General features: G+C 40.8%; 1 protein-coding gene across 3 annotated transcripts in view; it reads right to left on the minus strand.

Annotated features, from left to right (window-relative positions):
- Window positions 1–18,385, minus strand: part of LOC121486867 (chondroitin sulfate proteoglycan 4-like) — a 67,578-nt gene that overhangs the window by 24,476 nt on the left and 24,717 nt on the right. For all 3 annotated transcript variants that reach the window (XM_041748243.1, XM_041748241.1, XM_041748242.1), the window contains 3 exons: window positions 13,855–14,053; window positions 10,022–10,153; window positions 3,045–3,217 (listed from right to left, as the gene is read on the minus strand). In XM_041748243.1, the coding sequence (XP_041604177.1) occupies window positions 3,045–3,217; window positions 10,022–10,153; window positions 13,855–14,053 (504 nt within the window). The remainder of the gene's footprint in view (window positions 1–3,044; window positions 3,218–10,021; window positions 10,154–13,854; window positions 14,054–18,385) is intronic.

The following is an 18,385-nucleotide window of genomic DNA, read 5'->3' on the forward strand; positions in this document are numbered from 1 at the left end:
AATTATCATTACTACTGTTTTCCTCATTTTACAGATTAGAAAACTGGGGCTTAAAAGATATGTAACTTGCTCTAACTCACAGAGCTAATCCAGGTCTGATTTTAGAGGCCAAGGGACTTGTCCTGAGCCACCAGCAGTCAGCAGGAGATCAAGGAGCAGCAACAGGGCTCCTGATTCCTAAGTGAGGTGTTGGCTTCACACTCACACCACAGGCATAGAGGAGAGTGTGGGCTACTGAGCTGAATATCTACAGACTCTAACTATATCTTAGATGATGCTTTAAGACACAGGACTTGTCACGTCCAGGAGTGTAATTTCATAAAAGGTCTGATATACAGTCTGGTGCCTTGTGATAATAAAAGAAGCTTGCCTTTGTCCTTTGAGACAAAAGCACTAGGCTGGGCTGCTGGTATGGTGGCTTCTGGCCTTGTAGGAGAAAGGCCCTGTGTGTTGAGAAGAGCCACAAACCTGGTCCATTCGAGAAGGATGGACCTCCTTCTACACCACACCTGATTTGTGGCACTGCTCAGCCTGCACTTTCAAACCAGCCTCCCCCTATCTCCACAGGAAAGACCAACAGTTGGGCCCAAGGATCCTGATCCCAGACACCCCTCTGCAGGTCTCTTCCAGCCCTGAGCTCCAACCTAACACCTCACTCGCCCAGCCAATACCTGCCATTGCTAATACATTTTCTTGACACTTGCCTCCTGGTTCTTAAGGTGGAAGGAATAATGAGAGGAAAAATAAAATCTTAAGATAATTGGATTTTAATCACTCAAGACTTTTATTGCCTGCCCTAGAGCCTTATAACTAGTTTGGGGTTTTAAAGATTTTATTTATTTATTTGAGACAGAGAGAGAGGGAAAAAAAAAAAAGCAAGCATGAACACTGGAAGGATTAGAGAGGGGAGGGGAGTAGATTCCCCACTGAGCAGGGAACCTGATGCAGGACTCAATCCCAGGACTCTGGGATCGTGACCTGAGCTGAAGGCAGATGCTTCACCAACTGAGCCATCCAAGCACCCTAGTTTGGGGTCTTAATTCCTGTTTATAATTGTGTGGTATTATAGAAGTGGTTTGTTTTCAGAGGAAAATGTATTACAAAGAGTGTTCAGATTACCAGGCTAGCTCACTGTGGTAGATTGTTCCATGGTTCCAATTATTCAGGGTCTCCTGTCTGTGAGATGAGTGTCCTTCCCCACTCCACTGACAGCAGACTTGCTCACGTGACTTTCTTTAGTCAATGAGATGTGAGCATAAATGATACATGGCACATCTGAGCACAAACTCTAAGAGTCATCATGTGGTTCTAACCTCAATTCTTTTTCCTCTGCTGCAAAAACAGCCAGTGCCCAAGAGAGGGGCTGTCCTTTGACCTTGGGTCCTGGAATGAAGGCAAGATATAGAGCAGACCCATAGCCTCTCCACAGCCCATATACAGTATAAGTGAAAAATCAACTTTTGTTATCTTAAGCCATTGAGGTTTGGGAGTTGTTGGTAACTGCAGCATAAACTAGTAGATCCTGGCTACCATATTCACTAAAGCTTAGTTAGATCATATTCATCTAAAATATTATATGTTTGCAGTGGAAACTAATCCTTGAAATGATCACCTTCTTAGAAAAAAGTGGGGTTTTGTTTGTTTTGTTTTGTTTTTTAAAGAACTAGGGTCAGAGCCAAGGCATCTTTATAGAGCTGATATCATTCTTGTCATTATCCAAAATGCACACTGACTCTGGACAGGTTTTGATGCCCTTGGGCACACTAAACTTCTCACAGAAAATAGTTTTCATCCTAATTTATTTTTTCTTCCTTCCAGAGTGCATCTGTAAACTAGAGAATTCATACTTCCTCTTTTCAGTGCTACATTCAGAGCTTTTGCTAGCCTCATGATCTGGTCCCTTAAAGGCATCACAGACAAACGCAATTAATTGCAAGGCAAAAGCCAAATTCAGCTTTGCTACATCACATAGGAGAGAAATGGCTTGAAGGTCAAAGGCAGACATGTGGTTCACTCTTGCTATTTCTTCTAAACTTGACTTTGGAATGTTTTTTATTCCTTAAAATGTAAAGCCACAGCCAAATCATCAATCAAATCCATGTACACACTGTTTAAGAATGGAAAAAGAAGGCTGAATGGCAAGCAAGAATTAGAATTAATTAGAATTAGAACTAAGAATTTTTGAATATGATCCCAAAAAGATCATTTGGGAACACAGACTTTCTAGAAAAATGAAATCACATGTAAGCAAACAAACCCAGCCAGTCACATTCCTAGGATGCAAAAGAAAAAAAATATATATATATCAAAAGGCTTGAAGGCTTATCCATTTAAATAAAAAGATATGTGGATGGTGGTGGTGGTGGTAAAACGCTAGTGAAGTCTAAAACAGATGGTTCTGGATACACATTAAATACACACACACATACAGAGTTATGTGTATATATATACATAACTATACTATGCTAAATAATGTATATAACTTTACATATTAAATCTAAATGTACCCAGACATATCCTGCAGGATTTACTCCTGCACCTTGGCTTTGGGTTTCCTTTTATTTTTTTTTTAAATTTTTTTGTTTTTAATATTTTTATTTAAATTCAACTTGCCAACAGATAGTATAACACTCAGTGCTCATCCCAAGAAGTGTTCACCCAGTTACCCCATCCCTTACCCTCCTCCCCTTCCGCAACCCTTTGTTTCCCAGAGTTAGGAGTCTCTCATGGTTTGTCTCCCTCTTTAATTTTTCCCCACTCAGTTTCCCTCCTTTTCCTTATAATGTGGGTTTCCTTTTAAATCTGTCTTCATGATAAAAGGATTCTTTTTCACTTATTAGACCCAGAGTTCGAATTTGCTTAGAGTTTTCTGACAATTGTGTCATCCTGTGCTCACTGCAAAGTGTCTGGTTTGAAAACCAGCACAGCTGAAATGAGTCATTGCCTGGGCAAAGGGGCACGTCAGCTGGGCTTAGCAGGATGAGGACAAGTAAGGGGCCACCCTGCAGGGCCACCCAGCCCTGCCCACGGATGTCAGGACTCACCAGATTCTGTGTGAACACGGAAACATCCTCTGTGCTGTTATCAGAATTTACTCGCACCAACCTCCCCAGTCTAGGGGCACTTATAACCGTAAAAGTTACAGTTCTGTTTCCTTTGCTGTCTGCGTCATTGGTCACAGCTCTCAGGTCACCAGATGAAAGGGGTTTCATGGAACCTAAATGAAGATTAAAACACGCACTTAAGTATGAAGCATATGAAGGCTGCCGGTTAACAAAATGTTCTTATAGACCCTTGAAAATTCTGGAAGACACATGATAACATTTGGGGACTGGCTAGCTCTAACTCGAAATTGTGCTGGGAGGGGCTGGTGATCCCCAAGGCATCTATTTAAGGATGTGATTTGCTCCTGGAGCTGGAGATGAAGGAGGAAAATCAGATAAGATGGGTTCTTCAGTCCCTGCCCAGTCCTGGATGGCCCACTGATCCCCAGAGAAAAGAGGCAATGCCAGTGTGTGTGGCACTGGACTTGGCTCAGAGTGCAGGAAGGGGAACTGGCTGTGTGCCCTGAAAGAACAGGGGACAGTGCCCCGCCCTGGGAGGACAAACTCACCCTGACCTGATGTAGCTGCAGGTGCTCCATGGAGTGCCCATCTGTGGGCATCTGGAGGACACTGTGGCTCTTAAGCAAGCATGAAACATCTCCAGGGGACCCCAGATAGGCAGGTCACAAGGACATTGTGGGGAGGGAAGGGGTTGTGCAAATGCCAAGGAAGGAAGAACCAGGAACACATGAGTCTGTGTGCTAATGCCACCAAATGTGGCAACGAAAAGCTAGAGAGGGTTGGGGACATGTGGGTTAGAGCAGTGGTTCTCAACTGCTCTGTGGTGAAGGATCAGTGTTTTCCCCTCCCCCAATCCCCTGCAGGTTGCGAATATTATAAAATACAATAACATGTCACAGCCCTCTTTCAGCTTCTGGAGCTGGGGGCCCAGGATCCAAGGTCACCTGGGGAGGCCAAGGGGAATTATTCTGTACCCTCAGCCAGTGTTACATAAAGTCAAAACTAACACCCATTCTTTGTTACCTGCCAACGTAGGGCTCCCTCATCCTGTCAGGTGAATCATGTTTTTATGTATGCACTCTTTGGACATCCAAATTTCTCTATCTTCAGCTTTTTTTAGACCTTGTCCCACTATGCCTTCTTATTTCCTTCTTATAAAGGACTCTAACTTCTCACTTATTCCTCCCTGTCCAGGGCTACCTTTGGCAGGTAGGGGATGGGAGGGACTCTTTCTTTAGAATAATATAATTTAGGGAACCTTGGGTGGCTCAGCGGTTTAGCTCCTGCCTTTGGCCCAGGGTGTGATCCTGGGGTCCCGGGATCGAGTCCCATATTGGGCTCCCTGCATGGAGCCTGCTCCCTCTGCCTGTGTCTCTGCTTCCCTCTCTCTTTGTGTGTCTTTCATGAATAAATAAATAAAATCTTTTTTAAAAAATAGAATAATATCATTTAATTTGTCCTAGCCTTTTGGGGGAGAGGACTGACCAGAGATGTTCCAGGCCAAAAGTGCTTTTTTTCCTCAGTCAGGGTACACCAACCCCTCATTCCCTTGTCCGGCTATTTAACCTAGGAGGGTTTCTAGGGTTTAAGTCCTATTCATCAGTCATCTGGGCATGCTAAGTCAACAAGACAAGCTGGCTCCAAGCTGTAGCTGCCTGATGAGTATCTTTTATCGTTTAGGCCAATTCACAGAAAGCCAAACATCATTTCCCCCCCAACCCACTTCAGTTTATCCAAGCATTTATAGTTTCATCACTAAGCTCCAGGCACTTAATTTACGAAGGGTTTCTCTAAGGTGCCACCTAACTGTATATCCATAAAATAACCATCCTACAAGGAGTGTGTTAATAAAAGGGCTCATAACCATATCTGTTTGGCAAGCCCTCACTCCATATGCACCTCTTGGAGATTTGAAAAGCAAATCAGCATGTTAAAGACTCTAAGTCCTGGAGTAAAGAAATCTACTTTATTCTTCTTTTAAATACAGCATTTCTCAAACATACTTATATCCTATTATGTTTGTTTCATGAAAAACAATCACCTCCATGACAGCAAGAGTTTCAGGGTCACTAGCATAGGAGGCTTTGCTCATTTCTTCAATGGACATTATCAAGTGTTGGTCGGTGACAAGTCCTAATGAGGAGTAGAGATACACTAGGAAACAGCACAGAGAGTCTTGCCATTCCTTTTGGATATCATGATAATCCTAACAAATGCAGATTTGTTTCCTCACTAAGAAGGGATAGCAAGTCTCAGAGATGTTAAACAATTTGCCTAATGGTCAAATGTAGGTCTCCCTGACTCCTAAATGTGTATTTTTAAAGTTGACACTACATTGTCTATACCGTACTACTTTAAGCTCAGGGCTGGAAGGATAACTGAGCTAGGAAACGTGATGAATCATTCAACCAATCTAATAGATTTTCCTCTCCACCTGCTGAACATGCTGCCAAACCTCTTCCCTGGTCCTTACCACTGCAGCCATACTGTATTATCTGGTATGCTCACCCCTCTTTGTCACCATTATTGAATTGCTATTGGTTCTGCAAGGACAGCTCAAGACCTGCCTGGCCAACAAGCTCTTGCTGACTGTTGCAGTCTATGGGAAATTATGCCCCACCCTGCCCCAAACTTGTGTGGCTCACCCAGTCTATACCACTCACTGGATCCTTAGCATATGTTTTGCATGGTTAGTGTACTCTTGAGGATAAGTCTCTTGATTCCCCAATTAGTAAGCCTTTAAGTTTTTCCTTAAGCATCGACAATCTTTTCTCACAGGTCTTATCTCCCACTAAGTCTTAACAGTATTCAAATCAGTGTTGCAAGACTAGCCAACTAAAAGGTTTTATAAATCTCTGCTCTAAACTCTAACAACACACTGTGATTTCCTTCTGCTTCTTGTCTCCCTCAATTCCCACCACAAAGGACAGATGGCCCATCAGTGAGATGTGATTCCCTCTATAGCATGCCTGAACCCCAAGGGGATTGAAGTGACACAGTCGGCTCTGAATACCCTTCACTGATCAGCTACTGTGTAAGCTTATATTCTAGACTAGCTTGTCTCTCAAGGTCAACCCCTCCTCAACATTTTTTGTAAAAGAGCCAAGTACCATTTGGATATGCAGGAAAACTAGGTCCTAAGGCCACAATATGTTCTAACATGTCACAACTAAAGATAAATAAACCCATCTGATGGTAGCATTCAAGGTGAAAAACTGGTTATAAAATTTCCTGGGGAATAAATTTTGCAGGAAGAAGTAGAACGAAGGTGTGTGTATCTGTGTGCACATATGTGTGTATGTGCATTTATGGATACATATATATATACACACACAATAACAAAATGAAAATATACATTGAGTAGACATTATTTTCCTAGTTCACACACAAAAAGAGTTCATTTAGAACTGCAGTCCTTCCTACTTTAAAATAACTTGAGTTAAAAAATGACTTTCAGGTTTGGCAGGGCGCAGAAGCTCTGGTTAACCTTAAAATATCCACCCGTTAAGTATTCTTCTAAGTATTTTGGCTCACCCTACAAATTCTTCCAGGTCTCAAGTCAGGGCCACTTTTTAAGACTAAGTCCACGAGGAAGGCAAAACAGCCCGGCCAAAGTCTGCCAGGCTGGTGGAAAAAGTCCAACTGGTATGGGATCAGTGTGAGTAAAAACAAAAGTTGACTGATGCTGGGTTGCAATATTTTCCTACTCCAAGAGAGTGAAAAACATACAAAATTTCTACACCATCATTGCTGTTTATTAAACTGCTATGCATATTTTCCTGGTTGTATATATCAATCCATCAATAATATCAAGGAGACAAAATAAAGATGATGGCTGCATTGTCAGAGAACTGGTATTCTAAATTGAGACAGCCCTGGAACACAGGCATGTCCATAAAGGAGAGAAGCTGCTATGATTCCAGCACAAGATTTGAGGTTGGAGTTGGAATTGGCACTTGGTCTTGGGGCTTATGATTCCTGTTAGTTATATGACTCTGAAGCTGTCTGAGCCCGTGTTTTCTATCAACGTTGCATCATGCCAAATAGGGATGATGCAACTTACTTGAATATACATTATTTCATTTAAATCCTTAAAACAATCCAATGCAGTAAATGAAAATGTAAAACACAATAAAAACACAGTTATTAATAGTATCTGGATGTCCATTCTATAACAGGAATAGATTTCCTGCTATTATGGTTCTATAAAATCTATTGTTCTATAAAAAGCAATACGGTTTCCCTGGTATTTCAGAACAAATAGATCAACTGGAGTGTGCAAGAGCCACAGTAGCTGACAGCTGACACCTGGAGTCAGACTCTGTGCCCCCCTTCCCTCTCAGCCAAAGTACCACCTAATAGATGAGGGAGGCAGAGGTCACTCAGAGCCTACTCCCCGCAGGACCTGTCATGATGGGGAGGGGGCGGTCCTGAGGGAAAATGGAGAGTGGGGCATCTGTTATCATCCCCCCACAACTTTACACAGCAGCAGGGACCAACATCCTCCAGTGGCTACTGTAGAAGCCAGCTGAGCAAGGCTCACTTGTGTCCCTGGAGAGAGGAGGAGATGTGGTCATCAGAATCACACCCACATTGGGGACTTCTGATGCAGAACAGAGTGGGGCCCCCACCACTTGGGACATTAGGATAAGCAAAACACCGAGGACAACTGGACCGAGCGACCCATAAGGTCCATTCCAACTCTAAAATCTGTGATTCTGCAGTAGTCATTTCCACACCCACCCAAATGGATATTTTATCAGCCCTAACAGCCACATAATGGAAATGTACATGAAAATTCATCTTCCGGGGCACCTGGGTGGCTCTGTCAGTTCAGTGTCTGCCTTCAGCTCAGGTCATAATCTTAGGGTCCTGGGATCGAGCCCCACATCAGGCTCCCTACCCATTGGGAGCCTCTGCCTCCCATTCTCCCTCTGCCTCTGCCTCTGCTCCTCCTCCTGCTCATGCTCTCTCTCTCTCTGTCAAATAAATAAAATCTTAAAAAAAGAAAAGAAAAGAAAGAAAATCCATCTTCCTTCCTACTGGCCAGAAACTGGAGCTGGAAATAAGTCACAGCCTGGGGATGGAGGCCAACATGGAAACCAAGAATAACAGACCTCAGGTGCTAGTTAGGGGGAAGCTTGGAAAAAGGAGCCCTTGCTTTGTGTGAGGATAACACGCAAGTTCTGGTGCAGGATTCGCAGAGCCAGTGGGGCCAGGTCAGGATGGGTGGAGTGCATTTTGGTAGGGAAAAGGAACCGCACACTTGGGGCTGGGTCCAAATACTAAACAGAGGGCTATTAAAACTATATATTTTGCATAGTTCCACAAAGGTGACAAGAGAATTTGGGCCATTTTCATATATTTTTCTTGCTAAACTAATATTCAGTAAAAGAGATGCCAGAAACACAAAACTTCTAAGCTGCAGTGGCTATAACTCCCCTTCAATCTAACACAACTGTCAAGAATTACTATACCAAAGTTTAGCCAGAATAGATGGAAAGTATTTTATCTTTTGCAGGAACCAGATTTACTCTGATTTTAAGAACATTTTTTTCCAGTAGATTACTACATTTTTCAGATTACTAGGGTATAGTAATTTGCTTATTTTTAAACACTAAATGGCACCCTCGTTGCCTTACAGAAATCGATGGAAACATCACAGCTATTCCCAGAGACAAATTATGGAATATAAAAAGATTTTGGAGTAGAAGAATCTGGGTTAATGTATCTTTAATTGGATTTTAATAAGATTTCTTTTCTTGAACTCAAGTGCTTAAGGCAACTAAGAATGGCAACATTTCTCCTAAAAAAACAAAAACCAAAAAACAACAACAAAAAAAACTATGTTTCTGTTAAAGTTACAATGACTTTTCTCTAGGTCTTCCTTAGAAGTATGTGAGCTTTATCCACCATTTACCGATCATACAGCCAAATGACATCATCTTTCTAAACCACAAATCCTGCCAGCTTCCTGTAAATATATCACCTCCCTCACATACGTGTCACTAATAAAAGACTAGTACCATGCCCAGTCCCATGGATCTCAATCCTGGCTGTATTTCAGAACCACCTGGAACTTAAAAAAATATAATGATGGCCAGCCCCTATTGCAGAGGCTCGCGTTCAACTGCGGTAAGGTGAGGCTCAGACATGGCTATTTTTAGAAGCTTCCTGGTTGCGAGTAACTGGCCTGAGTGACCACAGAATAACCATAACTCATTAAGTTATTACTATCTCTCTCCATCTATGTTTTACTGGTAATGCATATCAAGTAAACAAGTCACTCTGTAAAGACCCCTTTTTTTTTTAACTGTAACATAAATTTTATTATTTTCTGTTTGGTCTACCTCAGTACATTTTTTTTCTAAATAACAAGCTTAAATGTTTGTCATTCTTTTTTATTACCTCTGCCATTGGGTAAATTTTTCCCTATCCCTGCAAGGAGGGTATTGAGCCAGCAATGCTCACTTTGATTTTTCCATCTCAGCCAAGCTGAGATTCTTGGTAACCAACAGTCCAGAGGCTTCAGGGTTCTAAGGGCCAGCACTCAATGAAATCCCTCACAGCCCCTGATGCACAGGGTTTTTATATTCAGAAAAAGAAATTCCAAGATCTAGACGATCACTGCAGAACCTGGCTCTCCTTGCTTCATCAAGGACCCTTGGAGAGAGTAGGGGAAAAGTGCACATGGATCATGGCTGCTGTGAGGACTCCTGTCCCATGGCTCTTTACCAGCACACCCTCTCTGGATGAACAAGGGAGGGAAAAGGGGCGGGTGGACAGAGCCAGCCTTGCTTTTGCTGAATTCCTGCAGAGAGGACTCTTTCTGGGACTTTGTAACTGTTGTTAGGATCACTCTATAGGAAACGATGATACTTTTTACCATGCAGGTAGAACTTTCTAAATAAATTGAAAACCACTTCTCCCCAAATGCAGTCAAGTTAAAATCTTACCTGGAAAGATGCTCAATCCTCGGTTTACTTCTAAGCTAAGAGTCAGGGCTCGAGCAGTGATGCTAAAAATTTGTCGTGGTGCAAAGTTCAAACCATCAGTAACCTGAAAATTAAAGCCTCCTGACATGGCTCCTTCAAAAGAAGAATTACACTCTGGTCACTTGGGGTGTTCTGCAGAAACCACCCATTTTTGCCCTCTCTCCCACCTACCTGATCCCCCTGCAGAACAACACCTATCAACTGGAGAATGTGTTAATAGAGTCACTGAGCTCACCAAACCAAGCACCGCCAGCATGTGAAGTTAAAAGAACGTTAATAAAGGTCTAAAATGCATGCTCTTCCCAACCCCCTTTCCCCCTCCTTGTGACCTAATAAAAGAAAGCAAAGACATTACCTGCAAAAAATTTTTAAAAATATTTTTAAACATATACATCACCTGCATTTTATTATTTTGGAATCAATTTACACCAGCAAATGTAACACATGCATGTGGTGTGTGTACACACACACAAACACAAACACGCACACATATACCATTTCTGAAATATTGATTGTGCTTACTTAATAATACCAAAAACCAAAACTAGGGGGAAGTTGGGGTGTCTTGTGGCTCAGTCAGTTAAGCATCTGCCTTCTGCTCAGGTCATGATCTCAGAATCCTGGGATTGAGCCCCACATCTTATTGGGCTCCCTGCTCAATGGGGAGTCTGCTTCTCCCTCTCCCCAAACCCCCCAATTCATGTTCTCTTTTTCTCTCTCAAATAAATAAATGAAATCTTAAAAAAACAAAAACAAAAACAGGAGGGAAGTAAATAACACTTAGCCCCTGCCTCCAAATAATTTCTAATTATTCACTGAACTCGAACTAGCTGTTTTCTGCTGAGGTGATAAAAAGTAGGGAAAGATCCAGGCCGGCTTTTGTTAAATTCCGGCTAGAAGAAAATTGTACTTTCACACTTCTGTCATAGGATTCGTGATATCAATAAAGTTATAAATTAACTTATGTGTGTAACAGAAATTGAGACGGGCCCCCTATCGATCCTGTTCCCAGGAGTACTTTACCAGTCTGACTCACAAAGCACCAGGCAAGCTCACAATGTAGAGAGCCTGATGTTCGCATTCCCATCGCCCTTTGAAAATGTTCAGCCAGCAGTAAATCTGGAGGCCCACAGGTCTTTGCATCATGTAATGGGTAGAAATGTCCTCTTTGTTGCCCTCAGGGACATGTGGCAAGAAACAAAGAAGGCAGGGTCAGACTTTGCAATTACGTACAAGTACTCCCTTAATAACACAATTTAATAAAAGACTGGTCGATGGCTTGACAGCCTCTCCAGTTTCTGTTATCTACACACGCCCAGAGTTCCGAGTCCTCACAAAAAAAGATTACAGACTTTAAAACATTTTCCCGATGCACTCAAAAGTCATCGTTTTCTTTTAAAAAAAGAGAGAGAGTAAATTCTGAGTCTGCCTAATTTCGAACAGGGTCCCACAATCAAATTTTGTCTGCTTGCTTGTTTTTACTAGAAATAGCACTTTGAAAGTTGTATTTAATGAAACATGAAATTAGGGAGAGAATGCTTTCTGCCACTAGGCACTTTCAACATTTCATGAATCCAGAAATAGTGGGGAAACTGAATCAAAAGGAATCCTATCAAAATACATCCTAGAATAAAAGCCTGGAAATGCCCACACTGTCACACTATGACTAAAGAGAAGAAAGGAGGGAAACATGAAAGTAGGGGAGACCTGTAGATTTTCTGTTGCACAACCTCAGATCTTTCTGACAGTACTTTGCAAAGGGCAGCCTTCAATCACACAGACTCCCACATCTTGGCCTTATCAACCTATTTAGGTTGTTAGGTGAAAAATGAATTAGATTAACGGTAGAGCACTTTGCAAATATAAATGGTCAGGGAGACTAATTAAATGTAGGCCTTTGTTTGGGGCTCGTGATGGACAGATGCAGCAAGGAGAACCAGCTGGTCTCAGCAACAGCCTCATCTGTGGTGGGACTCCAGACACTCTGAGAGCCATTACTGCCTCTACAGCCATTTAGAAAATGTAATCGATTGACTCTCAAAGAGCTTGTCTTTAACTCTCTTTCCTGCCTTTTTTAGGTGAAATTATTTTCTCTACCAGCCAAAACTGAACATGGACCTGGTAGTTGACAAATAAATCCAGAGAGCTAATTTTCATTTTAGTCCCACAAATAATAAGTGTACTTCTGTAACCTGCTTTATACTTCAGTGGGGGGGCAGCCCATGGAGAAAGCCCAGCTTTAGGGTCAGCATAGCTTACATCGTTTTGAGCCTCAGTTTCTTCATCTCTAAAATGGGATCATTGCTTCACGTGGCTCAGAGGACTTCTGCAGAGTAAATGTGTGTAACAGAAATTGAGTCATGTGACTGCACCTCCCCTGGTGCCAGCATGTGCCTGAGCGAGGATTCCTTTTTCTTGCAAACTGCATCACTGTAGAAATCTGAAACTCTCCTTGGGGGGAGTCTTCAGAGCAGTTCTCTCCATTTTGAAAATAGGATAATCCTTCAAAAAATAAAAACCCTTCTAGGCCCTCATCTAATAATACTTGGATTGTTGATATCTAATAATCAAAACCACACATAATTGGAGGAAACTTCCTATTAATTCAGTACCTCTTTAAATCCTCTTTAAATGAATTGTGTTTTATTAATCAGCACATGTGTACACATTTAGAAAATGAGGACATACATCCATGGAAAAGATCATCTAGTCTAGAAACAAGGCTTCAGTAGATATGTGGGTAGATTTAGTATCTCACTGCAATAAAATTAACCCTGCAAGTCCCCAGGCCACAAGTTGGAATCACTAGCTGAGAGCATTCACATAGTGAATTATTTTCAAATTATTTGGGGATTCTTTGCATCAACTGCAAAGATATCAGGAAATCACTAGATTTGAATTGAGAAGATTTTTTAATCTTCATTTTCTTTACTATATTTTCAAAGAAGTTAATAAAAATGGCTGACCAGCTATGCCTCCTTGCTTTCCCCTCATGCCCCCTGGCACATGCACCCTCCCATCCGCCCCTGCAGCCTGGGAATGGGTTCCTTCCCTTCTCTGTCCAGAGACAGGGGCAGCCCAGAAACAAAGCCAGACTAGATCACCCCTTCCTCAGGTTTACAGTAGCTCTTTGGCTTACTGATTAACAGAAGGAAGAAAAAAAAAAGCCTTCTAATGACAGAGTCTCTTAGAATCACAGCTATATTCATTCATTTGTTTATTCATGCATTCATGTGTTTAATAAATATGCTTGTTTTGTTCACTCAAGTACCCCTAGCATCTGGAACATGACCTGGCACATAAAAGGTACTCAGAATTATTTCCTTCTTTCAACACATTTTTATTAAGCACCTACTTGTTCTCGTCACTCTTTGAGGTGCTGAGGATACCAGAGCAAACAAAACAAAGATCCTGCTCTTGTACAGTCTAGTATGGAAGACAGACAACAAACAAACAAAGCAATCCATACTACAGCGGTGGGAAGTCCATAAGGGATGCAGAGGGAGAGAGAAGAGATGCTGTTTTAATGAGTGGTCAGGAAAAGGCTCTCTGGGAACGTTACACTTGAGCATAGACCTTACATGGCCATGTGAGTAAGCCATGTGCGAGTTATAGGTACTCTCAGATGTTTGCTATCATTAGCCTGACTACAACATGCCACTTAAAAAAAAATTACAGACCCCAGAAAGCTTTTTGATGGCTTGTGGTTTTCAAGTCAGCAACTACTAGTTTTGATGATCATGTTAACCTCTGAAACACATTTTAGTTTCTTGTTACTTTTCTCCATGACATACCAGTGTGTACAAATATGAGCTGGCCCTTGTTGATTTGAGCCTGGGTGAAGTTCTGGATGCTTTGGCCAGGAAAGGACTGGAGAGCCAAATGCCCGTTGCTGGGTGGAGTGACCCAGTAGGTGAGGTCCTGCGGGGAAGAGTCCTTATCTTCTGCACAGAGGTCACCTCTGGTAATCTCAGTGACAGAATTAGCCCACACCTTAAAAAAGGAAAGAAGCACAGATTTTGCAAAGACCAATTCCAATCATATCATATCAGCAAACCTGAGAGCTATGCTACTCTGGCCTCTTGCACAGAGATTTAGAACCTAAAGCAATTCACCAGAGTGTTTAAAACATGAGGATTCTTAATTCAAAACAGGCATATAGTTAAATACCAGATGAAATTCAGGGCATGCTGTAGTGTTTGTTTAATTTATGAGGTTTATGAGGTCCCAATAAGAAATAATGCTCATAATTATTTATTCAAAAGTAATGATTTAAAGTGCATTTTTAATAAAGTATAATAACAATAAAAGCTGATGGTAACTAACCACCTTCTGTATGCCTGGCCCATGCTAAGCATGGAAGCATAAGAATAGACTCTACATGGAATATCAGATCATTGTAGAAACTACCTCAGGGGGTTGATTTAAGGATTTCTATTCATTGTTTTAAGAAGTAATGATTTCATCACCTTTTAAGTATTTGAGGGAAAATACACATTGCACATTTTAAAAATTTTCCTTTATTTTACCAATCTTGCAGGAAAACACATATCTGGTGTCTATGGCCTTGCAAGGTCTGCTGTGCTGATAGCTCATCTGCAATTATTTCTGAGTAATAGTCTCTATTTTCCAATTACATTTAAAGATCTATTTACCTTGCCTAAATATCCTAGTTCCACAATTCATCATTTATTGAGCATCTACTATGTTCCAGGCAATGTTCTAGGTGTTTGCAATCCATCAGTGAACAAAACAGAGTCCTATTCTCATGGAGCCTGCGTTCCAGCAGGAGGGGATGAAGGAGTACAGGGAAGAAACAAAGGCATAATAAAGAAATGAACTATGTAGTCAGTTAGAAGGTTATGGGCACTAAAAAAATAAAGCTAAATAAGGGACTCAGGAGTGGAAGAATGTAAATCAGAGGCTCATCTGGAGAAAAATCAGGAGGTGGTGAAGGAGGGGCCACGTGGATATCTGGGGAAAGAACATCCAGGGAGAGGGAACAGCCCTAAGGTGGGAGTTTGAAGAGCAGCAAGAAGTCAGTACGGCAGGAGCAGAGCAAGTAAGATAAGAAGGAAAAGAAGATGAGTCAAAAATGTAATGAAAAGTCAAATCCTGCAGCATCTTCATGGCCAATGTAAGAACTTTGGTTTTTACTTAAGTGCAATGGGGAATCATCATAAAGCTTTAGGTGAGGAGGCTTGGTCTTAACAAAGCCCTGTGGCTTCTGTATCAAGAATAAACCATGGGAAGGCAGAGATAGAAGCAGGAAGACCAGTTAGGAAGTGACTACAATAATCCTGGAGAGAGATGAAAGAAGAGAGTGGCTGGAAACTGTTGAGGTGGTAAGAAGTGGTCAAATTCTGGGTGAGGTGTGGAAGAAGGAAAGGAAAAAGATGACTCCATGGTTGGGACCTCAACACCTAAAAAGACAGAGTTACCATCGACTGAAATGAGGAGAGCTGCAGAGAGGGTGGATCTGAGAAGATCAGGAGTTCAGTTGTGAATGTGTTGAGATGAAAATGCTTATTTAGACATCAAATCACATTTGATGGAATAAGGCTGTTTTCAGTTTCTATAGTCATACAGTCACATGGTATTTCACTAACTAAAAATGGGTGGCATTATCACTACCTAAATTTTCACATTTCTATCTGTATTTATAAATGTCTTCCCTATAGAAACACCATGCATATTTTTCAGCTTATGTCATTCTTTGCTCTCTGACTAGAGCCTTAACATCTATGCTTGTTACCAACTTGTTTAGAAATTCAGTCCTCAGTGATTTAATAGATATCTCTCCGGTCTAAGAGGCTGTTTTCTTAGAAACATAGGGAGTTTGTGAAATATCTTAATTCATGCTCACCCATTATCTAATAACTAAACAGAATTTGAGAAAGGAATATCGGAAAATGCATTAAGATTCCTACATTTTCATATGAGGCATGATACACCACATTAGCAATGAAACCTTGGACACATTTCTTAATTTCCCTGAGCCTTAATTTCCTCATTAGTAAACTAGGAATGATAGAATTATTATGTATAATGAATGATTTAACATGTGTAAAGTACTTAGAACAAGCTTCACCTGGCATTAGTAGGAATTCAATAAATACTAGCTCTATGTTATCCATCTTCTTCATCAGATTTGGTTCTGAAGATAAATATGATTTTTTAAATATTACTTAAAAGTCATTTTGAGTATCATGATTACCATTATTGGAGCCATTCTGTAACATGTACTGTTAATTAACATGTTCATCTCACAGCATCTCTCCATAATTTGGAGTGAATTTCATGATTGTATTCTCGGTGGATGCTCCTATATTTTGGCTTTTGGAATACGGCCATTAATGATTTTTCAGCCTTAAACTCTAAGGACATCGGTTTTTTTAATAGGTACCAGAAATGCTAATCAACCTAATGTTCAAATTATAAGGTTTTGGTTTTCAGTTAATCCATGGCAAGGCTACAGTGTTTCTAAAATATACAATTGGACTATTTAACACAATTCCAAGGCCTTGATTCTACTTTTTCACTTTTTACATTTTAAAATCTATCCATTTATCTCATTTTCCTTTCTTTAAGAACTCAAGCTGATTTGGAAATGTACTGCCATTCTCTTCTCGTGACTCGTAGATACTCATTTTTTCCAGTACCGTGCACACAAAAGCTGGATAAAGCATGTTTTCCACTGCAGCTACTCTTCTGTGCAACTCTGCTTTTGCCCCCTCTTGCCTCTGGAATATACCATCTTTCAAACCAAGTGGAAAACCTGCCACTCAAAACAAGACCTTGTAACTTCAGGTCTTTATTTCCACTCAAACCAAATTTAGTTCAATGAACAGCCCTGCTGCTTTGGGGGAGAATTGATTTAATGCCCAGTCATTGGTAATAGCAACTTCAGATAGATGGGGAAAAGAAAAACAAAGGTCCCAAACTTGAGTGCAGAATTAAAAGTAATCCAAAGCCCAAGAAATAAGGGTTTAAGGATTAGATATCTGAAAAAAAAAAAAATAGCCCATTAATTGGAACACATTTTTAAAAATTTGCCTTTAACTTAAACAGAAGGTCAATGGGATTTAGAAACCTAATTATAATCCAATAGAATCCTAACTATGCTTCTAATGTTTAAAAACCCAGACCTTTGTTTTGAGTCTCATATGAGGGATGTGAAATGTTTATAGTTACTATCCCACTATCTGTCCCTTCTGGGCCTTCTGTCAAAGACTCAAGCTCTGCTGCTTTAATTCTTCCACTGCCCCTAGTTCTTGAAGCTCTTTTTAGTGATGACAAGTGGTTATCAGAAATAAACAAATGATTCTATTTTTGGTATAAAAGACAACAACAAAACAAAACGCACAGTGTTGGAAGCCAAAGTCAAAAAACAGGAAAATGAAGCCCCCTTGTGGACACAAATACATTTGATCTGGTATGCACGAAAATTTCTGGTGATGCTTGAATACAAAAGTACTCAGTAGAATATATTTTAGAGTAAAATGCAAAGGATTCGCCAGAGTTGATCTAACCCCAGTCTGTCATGACGGAAATGGTTTCCTGTACCACTGAATGACTCTGGAGACCAGCCAGCCACAAGTTCTCTGGCTTAATGAAATGTTGTTTAAAGTACTTCAGCAGAAAGAAATATATTTGAAATGCTAGCATAGAATGGTTAGCATTCAGGTATCTGCCTTTGAACTCCTATCCAGAGTCTGAGATGCTATCAGCTGGTCTACCGTCTATGTTCCCAATTGCTTTTTCCCAAGTAGACTGAGATAATCCTTCTTGCCACTTGCTTGAAGCTCTGATGACAAGAAAAGAGAGTGGGTGGTCATATAGGATAATCTGAAGGTCTTGAGAAAATTCTGTTTGAAAAGTCAAAGACAGCATAGAATCTCAAGACTATGGTGGTTAATTTTATGTGTCAAGTTGTCTAGGCCATGGGTACCCATATATTTGGTTAAACATTATCCTGGGTATTCTTATGAGAATGTTTTTGGATAAGATTAATATTTAAATCAGTTGACTGAGTAAAGGAGATTACTCTCTCTCACGTAGGTGAGCCCCATACATTAGTTGAAGGCCTAAGTAGAACAACAACAACAACAAAACTCTGATCCTCCTGCAAATAAAGAGAATTCTCTTCTGTCTGACTGCCTTTGAACTGGGACATCAGCTCTTCTTATTGATCTTCATATGGGAACTAAACCATTGGCTCTCCTGGGTCTCTAGCCTGCTGACTAACCCTATAGATCTTGGAACTTGCACACCTCCATAATCACATGAGCCAATTCCTCATAATAAATACAACTATCTATCTAT

The sequence above is a fragment of the Vulpes lagopus genome, chromosome 3 (genome assembly GCF_018345385.1).
Source record: "Vulpes lagopus strain Blue_001 chromosome 3, ASM1834538v1, whole genome shotgun sequence".
In the NCBI taxonomy this organism is placed as follows: domain Eukaryota; kingdom Metazoa; phylum Chordata; class Mammalia; order Carnivora; family Canidae; genus Vulpes; species Vulpes lagopus.